The following is a 19,845-nucleotide window of genomic DNA, read 5'->3' as shown; positions in this document are numbered from 1 at the left end:
AAGTGGCAAGGTATTGTGCTTCATGTCCCATGTGCCGAAAGGTGAACCCAAGACACCCTCCAAAAGCTCCCTTAATTCCAATTCCCTTGGTGGAATTTCCCTTTAAGTGTGTGGTGGTGGACATCGTAGGGCCACTTCCCAGAAGTAGCACTGGAAAACAGTATATTTTCGTTTTACTGGATTACACAACAAGGTACCCAAAGGCTGTGCCGATGCAGACAGTGTCCGCTCCAAAGGTGGCGAATGAGCTATTGAAAATATTCTCATGAGTAGGACTCCCTAGAGAACTGCTGACAGACCAGGGGATGAATTTTACATCACACATGTTCGAAGTAGTGAGTAAAGCTTTAGGAATTAAACACCTAAAGACTGCAGTGTATCATTCCCAAATGGACGGGCTCATGGAGTAGTTTAATCGGACATTGAAGAAGATGTTGAAGAAATTTGTGTTTGAGAGTCCTCAGAACTGGAATAAAATGATACCACCTTTGTTATTTGCCGTAAAGGAGGCACCCCAGGCCTCAACTAGTTTTTCACCCTTTGAACTATTGTATGGCCAGCAACCAAGGGGCATCCTGGATTTAATTAAAGAGGGTTGGGAAGAACAGAATAGCAAAAATCAGAACTTGATCCGATACATAATACAACTGCGGGGACACCTTGAAGCAGCTTGGAGCAAGTTTTTAGGAAATCTCAGAGAGGCCCAGCAATGGCAAGTGAGGCATTATAACCGAGGCATGCGGGAAAGGAAGTTTGACTTGGGGGACCACGTGTTGGTTCTGTTGCCTGACCATGAGAGTAAGTTACTCACTTGGTGGCAGGGACCCTATGAAATTATATGCCAAGTAGGGCCCATAGACTATGAGGTGTATTGGACAGATAAACAAAAAAAGAAGCAAGTATATCACGTCAAGATGTTGAAGAAGTGGGAAGAATGAGAGGGTATGTACCTAGCTCTTCATCCGGAGGAATTAGAATTGGGGCCCTCTTTGACAGAGGGAAGTGGACCGGGTGACGTAGAACTGGCCCTGCAACTATCTGAAGATCAGAGAAGATAGGCTGCCAAGCTAGTCAGGGAATATGGGGATGTGTTCCAGGAAACCCCTGGGGAAGTTTGGGGTGTGGCACATCAAATAAAATCTCCTCCAGGTCAGGTGATCCGTGAAAATTGGAGACAGATTCCACAACAACTGCAGAGCCAGATAAAAATAGAGATTGAGATGATGCTGGAGAAGGGCATCATATGCGAGTCCCACAGTGACTGGCGGAGCCCCATCGTAGCAGTGCCCAAGCCAGATGGGAAAATTCATCTCTGTATTGATTTCCGGAAGGTAAATTCAGCAGCCAGGTTTGATGCCTATCCGATGCCAAGAGTAGATGAAGTGGTGGAAAACATTAGGCAAGATCACTACATTTCCACTTTGGACCTGACAAAAGGTTACTGGCAGGTCCCTGTAGCACCAGAAGATCAAAAAAAGACAGTGTTTGCCACCCCTTGGGGTCTCTTCCAGTTCCAGTGAATGCCGTTTGGACTACATGGAGCCACAGCTACATTTCAGCATCTAATGGACAGAGTTTTGGATCCCCATGGGGGTTACGCTGCGGCTTACATAGACGATATTATTATATACTCTGAAGACTGGGCGGGACACCTAACTGTATTGAGAGAGGTAACGCAAGATTTGAGAAGGGCTGAACTGACAGCCAATCTGAAGAAATGTAAGATAGGGAAAGAAGAAACACAGTATCTTGGATTCCTAGTAGGAAGCGGAAAGGTGAGACCATTGTTAGACAAGGTGGAGGCGTTGCGGAATACCGAGCTCCCCATACGAAGAAACAAGTGAGGGCTTTTATGGGGCTAGCTAGTTATTATAGAAGGTTTGTATCTCATTTCGCAGACTTGGTAGTACCTTTGATAGAGATGATAAAGGCAGGGGCCCCAAACAAAGTGAGATGGATGCCAGAAAAAGAAAAGGCATTTCGAGTGGTGAAGGACATGCGATGTTTACAGTGCTTACTAGATATGCCAGATTTTAATAAACCTTTCCTGGTACAGACCAACGCATCAATTGTGGCTATTGGAGTGGTGCTGGTCCAGAGAGAAAGAAGTAGAGCATCCAATAGCTTATATAAGCAGGAAATTACATCCACCGGAACGGAATTGCGCCATGATAGAGGAACAGTGTTTGGCAATTCAATGGGCTGTTGAAACACTCAGATATTACCTGTTAGGGTGATGGTTCACGCTGATCACCAATCACGCACCTCTACACTGGCTACAGAGCATGAAGATGGATAATGCTAGGCTGATGAGATGGGCCCTTAGTCTGCGACCATATTGTTTTGAAGTAAAGCACCACCCAGGAATTCAGAATATAAGTGCTGATTTCCTCTCGAGACAATATGAAGAAGAGGGTCTGGGGAAGAAAAAGTGCCCACGGTCAAAAGAGAAGGGGGGGTGTAACAAGGAACCCTAGCCCTGTTACCAAGAGACAGGGTGGTCCCTTTAAATCTAGAACCTTCCAGTCACGGCCGGGCAGTCAGGTAAGAGTTAAGGTTCAGGCCTGCCAGCCAGTTAGGTGACAGGAAGGGGAAGGCCACATCCCTATAAACAGCGAGTGGAGAAGATCAGAGGGGCAAGAGAGAAGGAGACTCCCGATGAACGTGGTGCCACAGCTGCAGCCTCATCTGGAAGAGTACGCCACGCTGTGAGTCAAAGGGCATTATCACCTAAAGTAAGCAGGCATGTTGCCTCGCCTATTTTTTATTATCATGTTTTATGTTTGCGTTGGTTGTTAATAATCGGGAGGACCGGGGAAGCTATTTGGGAAAGGAGGAGGCCTCGTTGGGGGCCCACTGCACCATGGGGACCTAAGTACCAAAGGACACAGTATTTGGGGTGAGAGGACCCCGACACCAGAGAAGGCGCAGTGTGCCCGCTGGGCTTTATTCACTCCTGAGGGCACCGCCCTTTTGATGTTGCCCTGCCCCGGGACCCTTGAGGGCAATGCGGAAGTTCTTTCACCGCATCGCTGCCCCCACTCCCGCCTGCCACATCTTGGTGTACCGTCAATGGGGCGGGGGGGGTTGTCTGAAGGGTCCCTCGTTGCCCGGGTCCGACCCGGTGGATGTACACGGGGCTCCAACCACCCCTGCATCCTGGCCTCACGCCACCTTCTGGAGGTGGCCCTGAGGAGGAGGCACATGTCTCCTCTTGCCCATCTGCCACCTTCCCTTTTCTCTATACCAAAAGGGTCGAGCCTCTATAGTTACAGATCTGGCTCCAGACCCTCAGTCCCTAGGACCTGTGTCTCTAATAGACTCGGGCACCCGTAGTCCCGGCGGCGACCCCGCCCCGATCAGGCTCCTCCCTAGGGATCCTTGCTGCCCTGCCGTACCCAGTGTGCACCTGGTTCCAGCGGGTCCTCCATGGTGGCTCCTCCTTGCTGCTGCCCCGTTCAGATGCCTCCTGTCTGCCGCCGGCTCCTGGGAGCTGCTGCCGGCTCCCTCTCTCCGGCTCTTCCTGTTCCGGCTCCCCGTCCTTCCCTGGACACCGCAGGGCCTCACCCTCCTCTTCTGCCATCGACGGATCTCCCTCTGCGGGGCCATCTGCCCCTTCCGCTGCAGCCGCCGCCATTTTGATCTCCACCGGCTGGCGTCCGGAGCTGATGTCACCGGCCAGCCACAGCTGTATAAAGAGCTGGCTCACGAGCCGTGCGGATTTCCCCAGAGCATCGTCTCCTGCTGCAGGTGAGTTGCCTGTGTCACCCCGGTCTCCAGGACACGCAGTATTCAGGGTGAGTGGACCCCAGCACCAGAGACGGCACAGTATTTGGGGGCAAGCGGACCCCAGGGCCAGAGAGTGCAGTATTCGGGGGTGAGCATGCCCCAGTGCCAGAGACGGCACAGAAGCCCGAGTGAGTTGTGAAAGCTAGAGCCAAGCCCTGATTAGTGTGTGTGTGGGGGATTGTGGCTGACAGGCCTAGCTAGAGAGAAGGGGAGTAAGCCCACAGCAGCTGAGACCCCAACATGAAGAGGAATTTATAAATACTATCTGCGAGACTTGGGCTGTGGTGTAGGGGAGGAATGGAGCTGCAGCTAGCACCCCCTGGCACTGGGTCGGAAAAAAAACCAGGCAGCCTCCCACCTAATTAAGATTATTAATTAATTGACAGCAAGATGTGGCAGGAGAGAAGGTGGATGGCTGCCCCAGAAACAGGTGAGCAGGCCAAGGGAAAATTGGCCCCCACTAGACCCCCTGTTACAGCCCCCTAAACAAGGCAGCGGATAGGGCCGAAATGCAACCCAGCCATGGGCTCCAGTTGGCTGCAGCAGGGGTGGGGAGGGGCATGCGTGCAATGGTGAGAGAGGGAGTGGGGCTGGGGCAGGAGTGGATGCTGCACAGCTGAGGTGGAGCAAGGTACATAGCCATGAGCGGCTAGTCCGGGGGTCTCAGGGCTGTGGGGGCGGCTCCTGTTGCTATGCACACCCCAGGAGGGCATGGAGGAAAGTGTGTGCCTAGATCTGTGCCTGGGGCAGAGTGGGCTGCCACGGCAGGCTGGGGCCAGAGCCGGGGTGGAGGCCGGCTTTTCCTGGCAGAGGGCTGGGCTGCTGCCTGCACTAGTGCAGGCAGCAGTGGCACTGGGAGGGGGGCGATGGTGGGGACTGCAACCGCCCCAAATTCACTGTAGCACCCACAACTCCGCCTCCCAGCACCGCTACCACCCCCCCCCCCCGAGTGCAGCACAGCCCAACGCCCCACCAGGAAGAGCCCGGCACAGCCCCCCAGCCCCAGGCCACAGTGGCAGCCTGCCCTTGGCCTCCATGCAAATCTGGAGCACACAATCCCCATGTCCTCGCAAGGTGCATGCAGCATTAGGAGCTGCCCCCCACTTACCCCCAGCAGCTGCAGGCATGTGGCATCGTGTGGTTCTCGAGCCAGCAGGGCTCAAAGCCCAGCATGCAGCAGCAGCAGCCACCTCTGCCCCACACAGAGATTGGGGAGGCATGTGCCTCCTGGGCCTCTGTTTGGCCTACCACCCAGCCCCTGCTCCTGCCTATGCCCTGCTCCCTCACCGCTGGAGCCTCGATCTGCACCCCCCTGCAAGCCTTTTCCCATCCTCCCACCCCTTCCCCCACAGACTTACCTGCTGGGGGGCATGCATGCATGCTCAGTCCCCCCCAAATAATTTTTTCTCCCTCTGCCTGTGAGGCCTATCCCAACTCTGTTTGAAACCCCCCCAAAAAAGAGGTTGCACAACTGTCCTGGGCAGCTTATTCCATCATCCTACTGTCCTGACAGGAAGCCGGTTTTGTTGCAGCTTAAACCTATTGCCTTTAGCCAGGTCCACACAAGAAGAGATGTGCCTTTGCAGCAGCACGAATTTGTATCTCTGCTTTGTGCCCCAGTGTACACCCCCACCCATGTGCTTTGTAATGGAACACATTGTGCAGACATTTGTGTTTTGTGGTGCTGCAGACCTCTTTGCAGCACCACAAACTGCATGAGTTGCACATTAATCAGTGCTTGGTGCTTAGTATTTGCTACTGAGATTTCCCAGTAGCAAAAAAAACCTGGAAAAAAAGTGGCACAAACCACGCCAAAGTGGTGAGTGCTGGAACAAACACAGATGGGGGATCAAGCAGCCCAGGGCTGCCTGCTCTCCCATCTCTGTGCCCTGTGGAGCCCCCCTGCTGAGGTACCCTGTGCCCCAGCCAGCCACTTCCTGCTTGGCTGGGGCACATTGTGCTCTGAGATGGAGGAGCACACAGCCTTGGGCTGGCTATTGCACTGTCTCTGCGTGGTTTGTGCCACTTTTTCCAGGTGTGCTTTGGAGCCTCTCCTACTTTTGTATATCCTTCTTAAAATGGAGAGCCCAAAACTGCACAAAGTATTCCTCCTAAGGTCTTTACAACTCTTCTATTAATTCAGCCCAAATTTGTAATTTGTGGCTCGTTTTTCTCTCTTGTTTTGGTGTAATTTTTGGTTTGGGTTTTTTTGGGGGGGAGGGTTGGGTTTTTTGCAACTGCATCACATTGCTGACTCATGTACGTTCTATGATCCAGCAAAACTGCCAGATCTTTCTTGCCAGCTGTCGCTGGTAGGTGTTATATGGCTTTGCCCCTTTCTTGTCTGGTACCTAGCCCCCTAGCGATGTCAGGGTGAGATCTGAATTTGGCACCACCAATGTGATTTGGTTGCTGCTCCTACTCTCTTGCCACAACTTTGATGTTTTATTTTCTTCTTGGGGGGCAGTTCCTGGTAGGTAGCCTGAGGGGATCTCATCCCTGGGCTTCTTCATGGGGTTCCAACCTTCCCTTTACTGCACCCTTGCCACATCCACAGCCAAGGCAGACTCTGCTCTCCACAGGTCTTACTTTTGGATGATTCCGTCTCATCCATGTCACCCACCTCCAAGGGCTGGGGTCTTCTGGTCGTCAGTCCTCCAGAGGCCATCCTTTGTCTTCGGACTGTGGCCTTAGCAACTAAACACACCCCAGTCCAGAGTCAACTGTAACATAGGAATGAAAAATGAACATAAGAAGTTAGCATCTGCTGGCAGGCCCCTGGGATCTTGTCTCCCAGGCCCCTTGGTCCTACTTGGGACTCAGTACCTCCTTGCCTGGTAGGCATCTGGGAGGGGTGGCCACCCTATGCAGGGCCTCTGCTGGTCCTCTTGGGGAAGCCTCCCTTGAGCCTATGCCCCCTCCCACCTTGGCCCCATCTGATCTGAGGCTGGGCTATCTGAGTCCACCAGCCTGTGTTGTTTATCCCTCCTGCACTGGGCTCCAAGGCACTCTGTACTTTCCTTGCTGCTGTGCCACCCAGGGGTGTTGGCGGTCCCTCGGGACCGCTCCCCACTTGAGTTTCCTGTTAGAGCCTCGGCTCCTCTTTCTGGCATCCCAGGGAGCTGCTTCTCCCCAGTGGAGCTTCCTGGCATCCCTCTGCCCTGGGGTTCAGTTTCCCCAGCACACCTGCCAGCACCTCTTCCTAGTTTTGTTTCAAGGCTGTTTCAAAGCCCTTTGTTTCATTTTGATTTTGCTGGTTTGACTTCGAAATGAGTCAAAATGGTGTCAAAATGAAATGGCCAGTGAAATTTCACACAGCCTTACTATTTACTGACATTAAGCAGTTCTCTGAACATAGGGGGATAAAAATGAGAATCAGCTGGTTATTGCCCTTCTCAGATTCACTGATCCAAAGGAGAAAAGATGTTCAGCATTTATCTCTTGCCAGACGTTTACCATGGTCAGTTTAAACAAGTCATGAATTTTGTACAAAAAGTCACTTTGCAGTCTTTGTTGTTTGCTAGAATAGGTCACTCATCTCTGTCTCCAGTGGTTTCAGTGCAAAAACATCAGATTACAGCACTTGTTATAGTGTTCATGACAGTTCTGTGCATAATAAAAATGTTATGCTGACTAATTAAAATCTAATAACTACAGTAAATACAGACCAACCAACAAAAAGAGGATTCCTGTGCAACAATAAAAAATATATTGACCAGCACAATGTTAACGCATTTCTAAAACTAATTAATCCAAGGGAAATTTGAGGTTGAAATCTCTGGGTTTACCTTACGAATCACATAGGTATTCACAAACCTAGCAATGCTAATATTGTATGACACACTTAAAAGAATCTTATGACGCCTGAAGATACCATGGCATCCTGGTTGAGAATCACTACTCTAAGGTGTTAGAACAGGGGTGGCCAAAATGTGGCTCACGGGCTTTCAAAAGCTTATCTAACTATCCTAACTACACGGTTGGTCCAATGAAAGATATCACCTTAAGAAATCCTTACTTCATATAACTTCTGGAGCATCTGAGAAAGAATAAGCTTTGGAAAAAATGTGAAAGAGATGAAGCCAATTGTTTAGTGAAATAGCAAAGAGGCCTAGTGACAAGAACTCAGAGGAAGCAGCCTGAGAAAAAGTCTCAGGTCTGCAACTTGCCATGCACCTGAATTGTATCTTCTTAGATATGGAAGTGTCTGTTCTTGGCAGATGAGGGATGGTATTACTCCATGAAGCATTCATTTTGGTAAAGACAGACATTATAATTATATCGATACTGACATAAGCTGTTATGATGTAATTTACGTCTGCATGCTTCTGTAGCAAAAGAAGCATAACAAACCATTACAACTTTAATTCTGTATGAAACTGAGTTAAAGTTACAGATGCTTAGCTATTTTTTTTTTTGCTATAGGATCATGCCTATCTAACAGTTACATGGTAGCAGATACATGTTGTTAAATGGCTCCCTTTCCTTTTGCAAACAAATGTTTGTCCAAAGTGTAACACTTTCTGCAAGTTACCTTACATTAAAAAATGTTGAATTCTATTGCAACAGACGGAAGTGCATTGCAGTGTTTTACTTGTAAAACCAACCGACCTGAGCACCCAGTTTTGAATCGGAGGACTCTTAAGCAAAAAAATAATGTGCTGCTAAAAAAAGGAAGCTATAATACAAGATTATATTTTAATTAAAAGGATTCTTCCCACCATTCTAAACTAAAATTTACTGCATGTTTAATTGTGTGGATAATTTTGTTCATGGGAGGTCACATGATGAAATACATCTCTGAAGAGTAAAACAGCCATTGAGAGATGAATATTATTTGAGATTTGTGTACACGTATGTACTTTGCTCTTCTGCTGGTACATAAAGCTTGTGTGAACTAATGACTTGTGGTAATCTTTACCCTTTCCAGGTAGATACTAGTTTGCAGAATGGTTTTGCCCCAGGCATGAAGCTAGAGGTTGCTGTCAAGTCTGACCAAAACACATACTGGGTAGCCACCATTGTTACAACCTGTGGACAGTTGCTCCTATTACGCTATGATGGGTATGGTGAAGACCGTAAGGCTGACTTCTGGTGTGACGTTATGACAGCTGACTTGCACCCAGTTGGGTGGTGTGAACAGAACAAAAAGATTCTCAAAGTGCCTGAAGGTAATAGCTCCCCTTGGAAATGAAGGAATATGTTTTTATTTCTGACCCAGTATGCATCTGCAATAATAATGGACTGTTTTATCATTTCAGAGGCATGAGTAGTTTGAACTCAAACTTGGACTTGGACTTGGACTTCACTACCTGTTACCAACCATATCTCATGGCTTTGCTTTTTTAGACATTGGTTGCTGTTACAAAGATGCCACCTTTTTTAGAAAAAAAAACCTGGTCTGATGTAACACCTGATATATGTCACTGCCTTGTGCTTGTCTGATTCTGTGAAAGCAGTTTTTATTAAACTTCATTCTCAAATCTATGCTAATATCAGTACCACCGCTGCACAAAACAAAAAGTACATTAATTTTGAGCTGCATCTTAATTCCTATTTTATAATTAATTTAATATCCTTTCCTGTAAAATGCCAAATGACCATTCCAACATAGGCTTTATCTATACTAGCAAGTTATGATATCAAGTTGTCAAAAGTGGAGGTTCCAGACTTTTGCTTTGAAATAAAGGAAATTTAAGCTGGCATAAATGCATGTGTAGACACACTCAGTGTTACCAACAAGTAAGCCAGATAAAGACACATTGTGTAAGATGCAGGAGCCTATGTGCCTTGCTGTTGACATGTAGATCAGGGCTGTCTAACTGGCAGCCCACAGACTGCACATGGCCCCCAAAGGGTTAGCATGTGGCCTATTGGCTCCTACTCAGCCACCACTGCCCGCTATTGTTCCCCTCCCTTATCCCCTGCTCCTATTGCATCAACCAGGTTCTTCTGGCCCCCCTGCCCTTCTCCAGCTTCTGCTTCCTGTGGCAGGAGAGGGCCAGGGTACTCAAGATGTGCACAGGGCAGTGAGACCAAGGTGCCTGAGCTGCAAACAACAATAGCAGAAGTTGGGCTGCCTGCATTATGGTGGGCAACAGACATGGCCAGAGTGGAGGGTGCTGTGCTTGTAGCAGAGGAGAGTGAGGTTGCCTGCACAACATGGTGCAGCTGGAATTGTGGGGGAGGGGAGGAGACAGGCTGCCCATGTGCTGGGGAGAGCCTGGGGGCGCTGCCTATACTTTGTGTAGCCTCCAGGACTGTAGCCTGTACCGTGTATGGCCCCTGGCTGCCTGAAAGTTGACTGATACAGATGATAAATTATATTCCGAATGAAGCATTTTGAGGATCTGAAAATGTCTTGTTGCATGACTAGCCTTTTGCTGGCAAGAGAAGCCATCTTTACTTCTTGTTTAGGTATCAAGGAAAAGATACCTGACCAGGAGGAGTTCCTTCAGCTGACGCTGAAAGGATCATGCAGTGCTCCTGCAAACTTGCTAGAGGGGGTGAGTTCTCATTTCAACTCATGTAAAATGATGGAATTCTTTTTTATGGGCTAGTACACTTTTAATTTGTTGCACATACAGTGTAAAATGAATCCCTGTTAAACTGATCAGTTCTACTCCCTTCTTAATTTTAAGAGCTGTTGTTTATATTCCAGTGTACTTCTGAGAAGTGAGTTTTGTTTACCTTCCAGTGTCTACACCACTTAATTCAGGAAGGCATTTGATCTACATATGTAGTTATTAGTTTGGATTTTCTGTTCAGCCTGTTAGCCCCAATCAGAGTAAAAATGCTTTTTCTTTACAAATTCACTTAAGCGCACTCCTTTTTCTTATTTTTGTTTTCCTTAAATACTTTTTATGGATTCTCTTCTTTATCTAACCTTCAGCATGCTATCATCCTCAATTATGTTCCTCCTTACTCTTTTTTGCTGATGAACAGAATTTTTTTCCATTACTGTTGCATTATTGTTTTATTCCTCAACTCATGTTCCTGTATTTGAAATAGGCCATATTCAGAATCTTTTAACTGTCATTCCTTTTCTGTTGCTAGAAAGTTTGTATGAAATTACCCGCTTCCCCAAAACTACTTCAGCTGGTGTCCAGTCATAAATTATGCCCAAATTACACCCGATTACAGTGTGGTTACTTACTGGAAAATGAGAGCTACAAATTAATTCTTGCCTATGCCCAATGTTTTAACAGAAATATCTCTACATCCTTGCTGCCCTGTCCTCTTCCACAGGGTTTGGCAACCTATGGTCCATGGAGCCTTTGAATACAATCCAGAGTTGTAGTTTTGGTAGCATTCAGAGGCTGTGCATCTTCGTGCTACAGCTGTACACTTGGGGCTTTGGTGGAGGGAGAACTTTCCCTGTACCATGCTAAGCTGGGTGCCAGGGAGAAGCAGTGGAAGCAGACAGGACCTAATGCCCACCCACCTCAGACCTGAGCTGCGTCATTTTGGCCCTTCACCAAAAGAAGTTGACAACCCCTGCTCTTCTGTATTAGAGATGCTGGGATTTTAAACAGATGGGCCCAGTTTGCTCCACTTCCTCCTTTCATTTTAATCTTTGAATATAAAAATTTCAAATACCACTGAAACAAGTTAAGTATATCTTCTGACTTTATATAAATACATACTTCTATCACAATGGTTCTAAATAGTCCAGAAGCTGTAATAGCAGCAATGTGATCAACATTGCTCATGAATTTTGTGATCTGTTTGGAAAGGGTGCTGTACTGTTTGGCTTCTGTGTTCATGCTTCAGTTGGCCAGATTCTGTCAGGCATTACAATAGTAATAGGAAAGAATCATAATGCCATGTATTTTGAGCCAGGTATATAGATGACTTTCTTGTTCTGTTTTCTCCCTTTGGCTTATAGCTTCACAGAGGAAAAAATCCCTTGGATCTCATTGCACCAGGCTCCAGACTAGAATTGCAAAACTCCCAGGATTTCTTGGATGCCTGGATTGTCAATGTGGTGGAAAATGTTGGTGGAAGGCTCAAGTTACGTTATGAAGGATTGGGGGATTCTGATAGATTTGATAAGTGGATGTTCTATTTGGATCCATTCCTTCATCAAGTGGGTTGGGCAGCTCAACAGGGATATAGCCTTCAACCTCCATTAGGTAAAGAATAACATTTTAATTTTTGTAAACAAAGCTGTTGATCCTGAGCTTCAAAATGCAGTTTCTGCTTCTGTGATCTGCATTCCAGATCTGTGTGAGTACATATCATAAGGTTTATTGTACTCCTGTGTAAAATAAATGAGAGCTTCAGGAAATCAAAGTTACATCCCCATATTCAAATGTTGCCAGTTGCTTTTACCTCCCACTACCCCTGACCTGTTTGTAGAAGGAACTGAATGCAGGGAAAGATTGCCTTTCATAAATGCTTGAGATTTTAGTAGGAAGAAGTAATCCATGTAATTCAGCTCATGTCATGCTATGTTTTGTTAGTGCAGTGTATAAATACATCAATTCCATGCTTCTTAATAGCACACTTCATTGGAGTCAAGCTATTTGGGTTTCCAGGTCTAGACTGCCTAGAGCTCCATTTAAAGGGATAGGTAAAACATATAGGGGAAGCTGGTATGGAAATTTATAAACATAACTTGTAATGTTAGCAGTAGGAGATAAATGTATGTATTTTCATTATGTTCCTGAAGTCAGGAGCAAGAGGAAGATCAGGGAAAGTGGAGGTCCATTACTGAATGGGGAGGCAACATGGTGACAGATGATGTGGTAGAGGCTGAAGTACCTAATGGTTTTTTTTTTAACCTTAGTCTTCACAGGCAAGGTCAGTTCCAAGATTGCTGCACTGGGCAGCACAGTTCAGGGAGAAGGAGAGCAGCCAAGAGTGGCAAAAGAACAGGTTAGGGACTGCTTAGAAAAGCTAAGTATATACAGATCCGTGGGGCTGGACACAGTGCACCTGAGGGTGCTGGCTGATGTGATTGCAGAGCCACTGGCCATTATCTTTGAAAACTCATGGCAGCCAGGAGAAGATCTTAAATGATGGAAAAGGGCAAATATAGTGCCCATGTTTAAAAAAGGGAAGAAGGAGGATCTGGGGAACTAGACTGCTCAGCCTCACCTCAGTCCCTTGAAAAATCATACAGCAGGTCCTCAAGGAACACATTTGTAGGAGAAGGTGACTTCTGAGGAGAAGCTGAGGGAACAGTCCACATGGATTCACTAAGGGCAAGTCATGCCTGACCAACCTGATTGTCTTCTGTGATGAGATGACTGGCTCTGTGGATATGGGAAGAGCAGTGGAATTGATGTACCTTGACTTCAGCAAGGCTTTTGAAATGGTTTCCCGCAAAATTCTCACAGGCAAGCTAAGGAGGTAGGGGTTGGATGAATGGACTGTAAAGTGGACAGAAAACTGGCTGGATTGCTGGACTCAAAGGGCTTGATGTCTAGTTGACAGCTGGTATCAAGTGGAGTGACCCAGCGGTTGGTCCTAGGGCCAGTTTTATTCAATATCTTCATCAGCAATGTGGAAGGTGGCATAGAGTACACCTTCAGCAAGTTTGCAGTTGACACCAAGCTGGGGAGAGTAATAGATACACTTGAGGGTAAGGTTAGGATTCAGAGATACCTAGAAAAATTGGAAGATTGGACCAAAAGAAATTCATGAAGTTCAATAAGGACATGTGCAAAACCCTGCACTTAGGACAAAACAGTCTCATGCACCAATACAAGCTGAGGACCAATGGGCTAAGCAGCAGCTCTGCAGAAAAGGCCCTGGGGTTTACTGCAGATGATAAGATGATTATGAGCCAATATCTTTCTTTTTGTGAAGAAAGATAATGGCATAATGGGCTGCATTAGTACACGCATTGCCAGCAGATCAAGGGAAGTGATTGTTCCCCTCTATTTGGCACGGGTAAAGCCATATCTAGATACTGTGTCCAGTTTTGCTCCCTTCCCCCCAGAAAGAATGTGGACAAAATGGCGAGACTCCAGTGGGGGGGCAGCAAAAATGGTTAGGGGGCTGGAGCACATGACTTCTGAGGAGAAGCTGAAGGAACTAGGCTTATTTAGTCTTGAGAAGAGAAGTCTGAGGGGAGATTTGATAGCAACCTTCAACTGCCTGAAGAGTGATTCCAAAGAGGAGGGAGCTAAACTGTTCTTAGTGGTGGCAGATGACAGACCAAGAAGTAATGGTCTGAAGTTTCAGCAAGAGAAGTTTGTATTAGATGTTAGGAAACACTTTTTCACTAAGAGGGTAGTAAAACACTGGAACAGGATACCCAGAATGGTTGTGGAATAGCCATCCTTGGAGGTTTTTAAGGCCTGGCTAGATAAAGCCTTAGCTGGGATGATCTAGTTGGGGATAGTCCTTCTCTGAGCAGGGGGTTGGACTAGATCAGTGGTTCTCAACCTTTTTTGTACCACAACCCATTTGTAAACATTAGCCAGTCCCAACCCAGTAAATAGTTTAGATAGAAAATAACCTCCTGGCCCTACCAGTCCCCCTCACTTCCCCAACCTCCAGCCATGCTTCCCTCACTCCCAACCTGCTGCCCCCTGCCCAGAAGCCCCCGCTGTGTGGAGCAGGGAACGGGTGTGTGGGGCAGAGGGGGAGTGTGGGGCGGGGGAGCATGGGGGAGCAAGTGCTTCCCAGATTTCTGCACCTACAATGGGCATGGGGCTGCAGCCTGGCTGGACTGACACAGGCAGGACCTGCCTCTGCAGCCCAGTGGGTGGGACTTGTTGAGGGAGGGCAGAGTGGGGAGGTGAGATTCATTACTGCCACTGGAGTTGGAACCACCATACCAGCCGCAGTGCCAGTGGAGCAAGGAACAACAGATGGGGGGTGGGGATGTGCTGCCCTCCCCTTCTCCCATTGCCAGCCACTCAGGTGGCTCCACCTGCCACCATGGCCCAGCTGCCACTGCCTCTGCTCCCCTCAGGCCATGGCTGTACCTCAGAGAGGAAGTGGCATAGTAGGCAGTGTCACCTGTACCCCCTCCACCCACTCCCCTGAGATGTCATCTATGCTCCCTCCCCATTGATTTACCTGTGGGAGCTGCTCTCTACACTGCCCGGCTACTATGTGTGCACACACACATGCATGTGGCACCCCCTGCTTGATCGCCCCCCACTTCCATTCCCCCCAGCCCCAAGCAGCCCCTACCAGCCTGCAAGAGGAAACCTGCAGTTTCCCACTTTTTTCTCCTTTAAAGGGAAATCCATTTTTAAAGTTTGTTGATCCATTTTTTAAATTTGTTCATGACCCTTTCGTATGTTCTTGCTACCCAGTTTTGGGTTGCAACCCACAGATTGAGTAACACTGGACTAGATGACCCCCTGAGGTCTGTTCCAAGCCTAATTTTCTACGATTCCATGAAAGTGGGGAGGTGCTGGAAAAGGGACATCTTATACCCTGCATGTCCTCAACATGAACACTCTCTCCATGAGCAGACCCACACAAGATGATCTGTTGGGTATATTCAGAAAAATAGTTTATTAAACTGATGAGAGGGGGATTGAATCACTTCTCATCCCTCCTCCTCCGCCCCACCCAGTTAATTGGAGAGCTATTAGAAGCTTCTCCTCATTCAATTTGCTACCTTTTTTGTTGAAGCCATCAGGTCCCTGAAGAGTGAAGCAGAATGGCAAGAGATCCTAAAAAAGGTGAAAGAAGAGGAGGAGGAAGAGTCTTCAGTTCCCACTGATCTTTTCAAGGTAAATTCTGCAGTTCATAGAATATGGTGAAGCAAACCTACAGGCAGTGTAATAAGAATTGCTGCCTATGATCTCTAGGAATTAATACAGGAGAGCTAGTCACTGGACAAAATGAAGGTGGGGTTGTTGCTGCTGTCTGCTGTCTGGTGCATGAGATTGGATGCTTGTGGTTAGTGTGTGTAGTTCCAGTGCAAGCGCAGTGTTTAAAATTAGGGGCTTCCATCACCATTTTGATGAGGAGCCCGATCCCCTTTTACTTTTTTCCCTGCAGAGCCTGCCTGCCTCTCCCATGGCTGGGGGTCAAGCTGCCAATGGGCCAAGTGGCCCCTGAGCTGTGGGGGGCCCCAATTCTTCCTTCCATGGCAGTGGTGCCCCCTGCAGCCACCTGCATGTGCTGCTAGTAGATGGGTGCTGCCCAGGTGGCACTGCTGTAATGGAAGGATTGTCTGGGGGACCATTGGCAACTTGCCCCTTCCCTCTCCACCCCTAGCCACAGAAGAAGTGGACAGACTCCACAGAGGAAGAAAAAGGACCAGGCCCCTTGCTGCTTTTTTTTTTTTTTTTAACTCAGTGAAGCCTGCTGTGGGGGGGCCCAGTCCTTCCCTCCAAGGTGGCAGCACCCCAGGGCCACCCAGGTAAGGTGCTAGCTGCGCAAGTGCCGCCCCAGCTCACAGGAAGCACTTGCTGGATCCAACTCTTCCCCAAGCCTGCATGCTGAATGCCCACTAGGTGCTGGTCCCTGCATGGGCTTGGGGAATAGTTGGGTCTGGTGGGTTCTGCCTGTGAGCTGGGGCAGCATGTGCACAGCTAGCACCCCACCTGGGTGGCCCTAGGGACTGCCACTACTGGGGACAGAAGGACTGGGCCCCCCTACACCTCAGGGGCTGCACAGCCCAGCAGCGGCTTGCGTGGGCAGGCTGCGCTAAGGGTGGGGGGGAAAACGGCTAGGGGCCTGATCCTTTTTTTTTTTCCTGCAGAGCCTCCCCACCTCTGCCGCAGCCGGGGGGATGAGCTGCCAGTGGGCCCTGAGCTGTGGGGGGCTCCAGACCTTCCCTCCATGGTGGCAGCACCCCCTGGGGCCACCCAGGCAGGCGGCTAGTGGGTGGGTGCTGCTCCAGGTGGCAGGCAGCACCCAGCCTGATCCAACTGTTTACTGAGCCTAAGCTGGGGCAGCACCCACCTGTTAGCAGCCCACCCAGGTGGCCCCAGGGTTGCACTGCTGCTGTGGACAAAAAGGCTGTGGTCCTCCACAGCTTAGGGGCCACTTGGTCCACCGTCAGCTTTCACCCCAGGCGTGGGAGGTGTGGGCAGGTTCTGTGAAAAAAAAGACTCAGGCCCCTCACTGCTTTTGCCTTCAGCCCACCTCTCCTGTGGTGGGAGGGTGAGCTGTCAAAGGCTGCAGCATTCTAATATTATAAAAGCCATTGTCTGTCTGTCTGTCCAAAATGCTTTATTCTCACTCTGATTGGTTGTCTCGGCAGCCAATCAAAACGCTTACTAAAACAACCCATCAGAGTAGTCTACACAGACAGAAGCACCACCATGACAGTGGGGACCGAGGGGCCAGAGCAGGGGGATGAAGCCAGCGGTGCTTGCCTCACCCCCCACCCCTTAGAGGCAGAGGGGGACGGTGGGGATGGTGCCGACATGACAGCAGGGACACTGGCCTCTGGCCTTGCCCCTCTGCTCCAGCCCCTCAGTCCCCGCTGTCATGGCGGTGCCATTCCTGCCATCCCCCAGCAGGGCCAAAGTGGGGGGGTCAGGCCAGCCTCGCCCCCCTCCCCAGGCCTGCTCCTTGGAGGCAGAGAGGGACGGAGAGGGGGGAAATAGACCCAATGGGGCCAGACAAGAAGCGGGGGGTGGGACTGGATGTGGGGCTCTGTCCCCACCCCCCCATGACGGTGGGGACTGCAGGGCTATGTGGGTGGGTGAGAGGGGGAGGCACACGGAGCTGGATGTGGCAGGGTGGGGGGCCCACAGGCCTGGAGGCAGATTGGCAGCAGCGTGTGGCATTGGGTGGCGCTGCTCTGACCCTGCCCGCCCCCGCCATCATTCTTGGCTATTTGCAAATAGCTACATTGCAAACAAAACTACATGCAGATGTTCCAAACTCATTTAAATCATAAAATAAACCCTGCACATGTACAGCGTGACACAACTGAACTGCAAAATGGCCAGTTTTCATCACATGTACAAGTGCCCACAGATGCTTAGGTAAAGTAACTTCATTCACTTTGAGCATGTGGAACTGTCTGGTTTTTTATATTGGAGAAATATGGCTAATCAGCGCTCTGAAATGAACTTTTTAGGAAAAACCTTTGATCAGAGCGCATTCATTCTCTGAAAATATGAAGTTGGAGGCTGTCAATCCAGGGACTCCTTTCGTTATCTCTCCTGCTACAGTGATTAAGGTATAAGGATTCTTTCTGAAATTTCTTAGTTATGGTTAAAGTCCAGTTAACGTTTTTCTATTTCTGTTCATTAATAGGTACTCTCTGTATGCTCTCTAAAATTTTAGAATAGAGTTTTAATGGAATTTTTTTGCATACCATAGGTCATACATGGGACAGAAGTATACCAAATGTGTTAACTGCAAGGTAAAGAGTTTCAGTTAAAATTAGTACATTGAGCTATATCACTTGCAAGACTAAACAGCTAAAATTTACCAAATCCAGAGGCCTAACGTTAGGCATTCAAATCAGTACTTCCATACCCAGTTAAAAACAGCCTTAGGTTTCACAAGATGCTGAACCCTTGCAACCCCTACTAAATTAGCTGGGGTTAGTGGATATGCAGGTAGGTAAGTGTAACTGGCCTGTCATTTAAAATGTGCAAGTATAGATTTAATACTCCCACTTTAGGTTCTCAGGTTTGACAATTTTCACCAACCTCTTTATAGTATAGTTAACACTTACATGTTCCAAAAGAAATTATACACCACAGACACCACAAACTGAGATTGCCGGGGCATGGGAAGAATACTATTGGAGCAAGCCCAGGAAGTGGCAAGCAGGAAACCAGTTAAATGGAAAACAATAGGAAGAACACTCTGACACAGGCCAAAGGACTGAACTCTCCTCAGCGAAACAGGAAGCCAAGCATAAACTCGTATGTCTTTACACAAATGCCAGGAGCATGGAGAACAAGCAGGAAGAACTGGCCCTCCTGCTAACCAGTAAGGAATACAGTCTTACTGGAATAATGGAGACCTGGTGGGACTGCACCAATGATTGGACCACGAGTGTTCAGGGCTACACCTTACACAGCAGGGATTGTATATGGAAGAAGGGCGGTGGTGTTGCTTTCTATGTGAAAGAACAGTACACATCCCTGGAAGTCAAGACAGGCACAGAAGAAAGGTGACCTGAGACCCTCTGGATTAAGATACAGGAAGGGCAATGTGAAGGGGACTTGATGATATGAGTATATTACAGACTTCCAAACGAAGTGGAGGAGCTTGATCTGGAGTTCTCCAGAGAACTGGCAGAGGCTGCATGCTCACAGAACATGGTCATCATGGGTGACTTCAATTATCAAGATATGGGAAGAGCACTCAGCTCGATCCAAGCGGCCATGTAGCTTCCTCACTTGCATCAAGGCACTCTATTTGACTCAAGAGGTGTACGGGCTGACCAAAGGAAAGGCACTCCTGGATATGGTTTTGGCCAAAGGGGACGATCTAGTGAGTAACCTGAGGATCAAGGGTAATCTAGGCGACAGTGGCCATGAGACGAACACTTTCACCATCCACCATAAGGCAGGAAAATCAGTTAGTAGGGTAGAAATCCTTGCTTTTAGGAAAGCTCACTTCAACAAACTAAGGGAATTGGTGGATGAGGCCCTGCGGGACCATGGTCCATTGGGAAAGGGAGTCCAAGAAGAATAGTCGTTCCTCAAGGATATGATCATTGGTGCACAAAGGAGGTCCATTTCTGCTCATAAGGAAGGTAGAAAAAGGGCTGGGAGACCCCCCTGGCTCAATAGGATGGCCATGGATCTCCTGAAAACAAAAAGAGAAGCATATAAGAGATGGAAGCTAGGCATTATCCCCGAAGAGGAGTACACAGGAATGGCCTGCACCTGTAGGGAGCAGATTAGAAAAGCAAAGGCAGAAACCAAATACAAACTGGCAACAGAAATCAAAGACAATAAAAAGTACTTCTTTAGATACATAGGAAGCAGGAATTAAAATAAGGGAAATGTAAAACCCCTGCTGAACACAATAGGATAGCTAATAATCATGCTCAGGAGAAAACCAAACTCCTAAATGAATTACTTTGTATCCACCAGACCAAGGATATTAACTTGCCTGACAGGAAGCAGGATGGACAAGGTGGGAGTGATTACCCAC

At 48.2% G+C, this 19,845-nt stretch overlaps 1 protein-coding gene across 5 annotated transcripts in view; it reads left to right on the top strand.

Moving 5' to 3' along the window:
* The window catches only part of SFMBT1 (Scm like with four mbt domains 1), a 204,296-nt gene that overhangs the window by 110,241 nt on the left and 74,210 nt on the right, over positions 1-19,845 (top strand). For all 5 annotated transcript variants that reach the window (XR_016438428.1, XM_090021264.1, XM_090021267.1 and 2 more), the window contains exons 4-8: positions 8,720-8,960; positions 10,207-10,295; positions 11,678-11,924; positions 15,394-15,494; positions 17,804-17,905. Coding sequence is in view for 4 of the 5 variants with exons in the window: in XM_090021264.1 (XP_089877390.1) it covers positions 8,720-8,960; positions 10,207-10,295; positions 11,678-11,924; positions 15,394-15,494; positions 17,804-17,905 (780 nt within the window). In the remaining variant the exon portion in view is untranslated. The remainder of the gene's footprint in view (positions 1-8,719; positions 8,961-10,206; positions 10,296-11,677; positions 11,925-15,393; positions 15,495-17,803; positions 17,906-19,845) is intronic.

This window comes from Crocodylus siamensis, chromosome 11 (assembly GCF_052110815.1).
Source record: "Crocodylus siamensis isolate JL-2025a chromosome 11, ASM5211081v1, whole genome shotgun sequence".
NCBI lineage: Eukaryota > Metazoa > Chordata > Crocodylia > Crocodylidae > Crocodylus > Crocodylus siamensis.
Note: the sequence above shows the minus strand (reverse complement) of the source record. Positions and strands in the feature narration are given on the sequence as shown.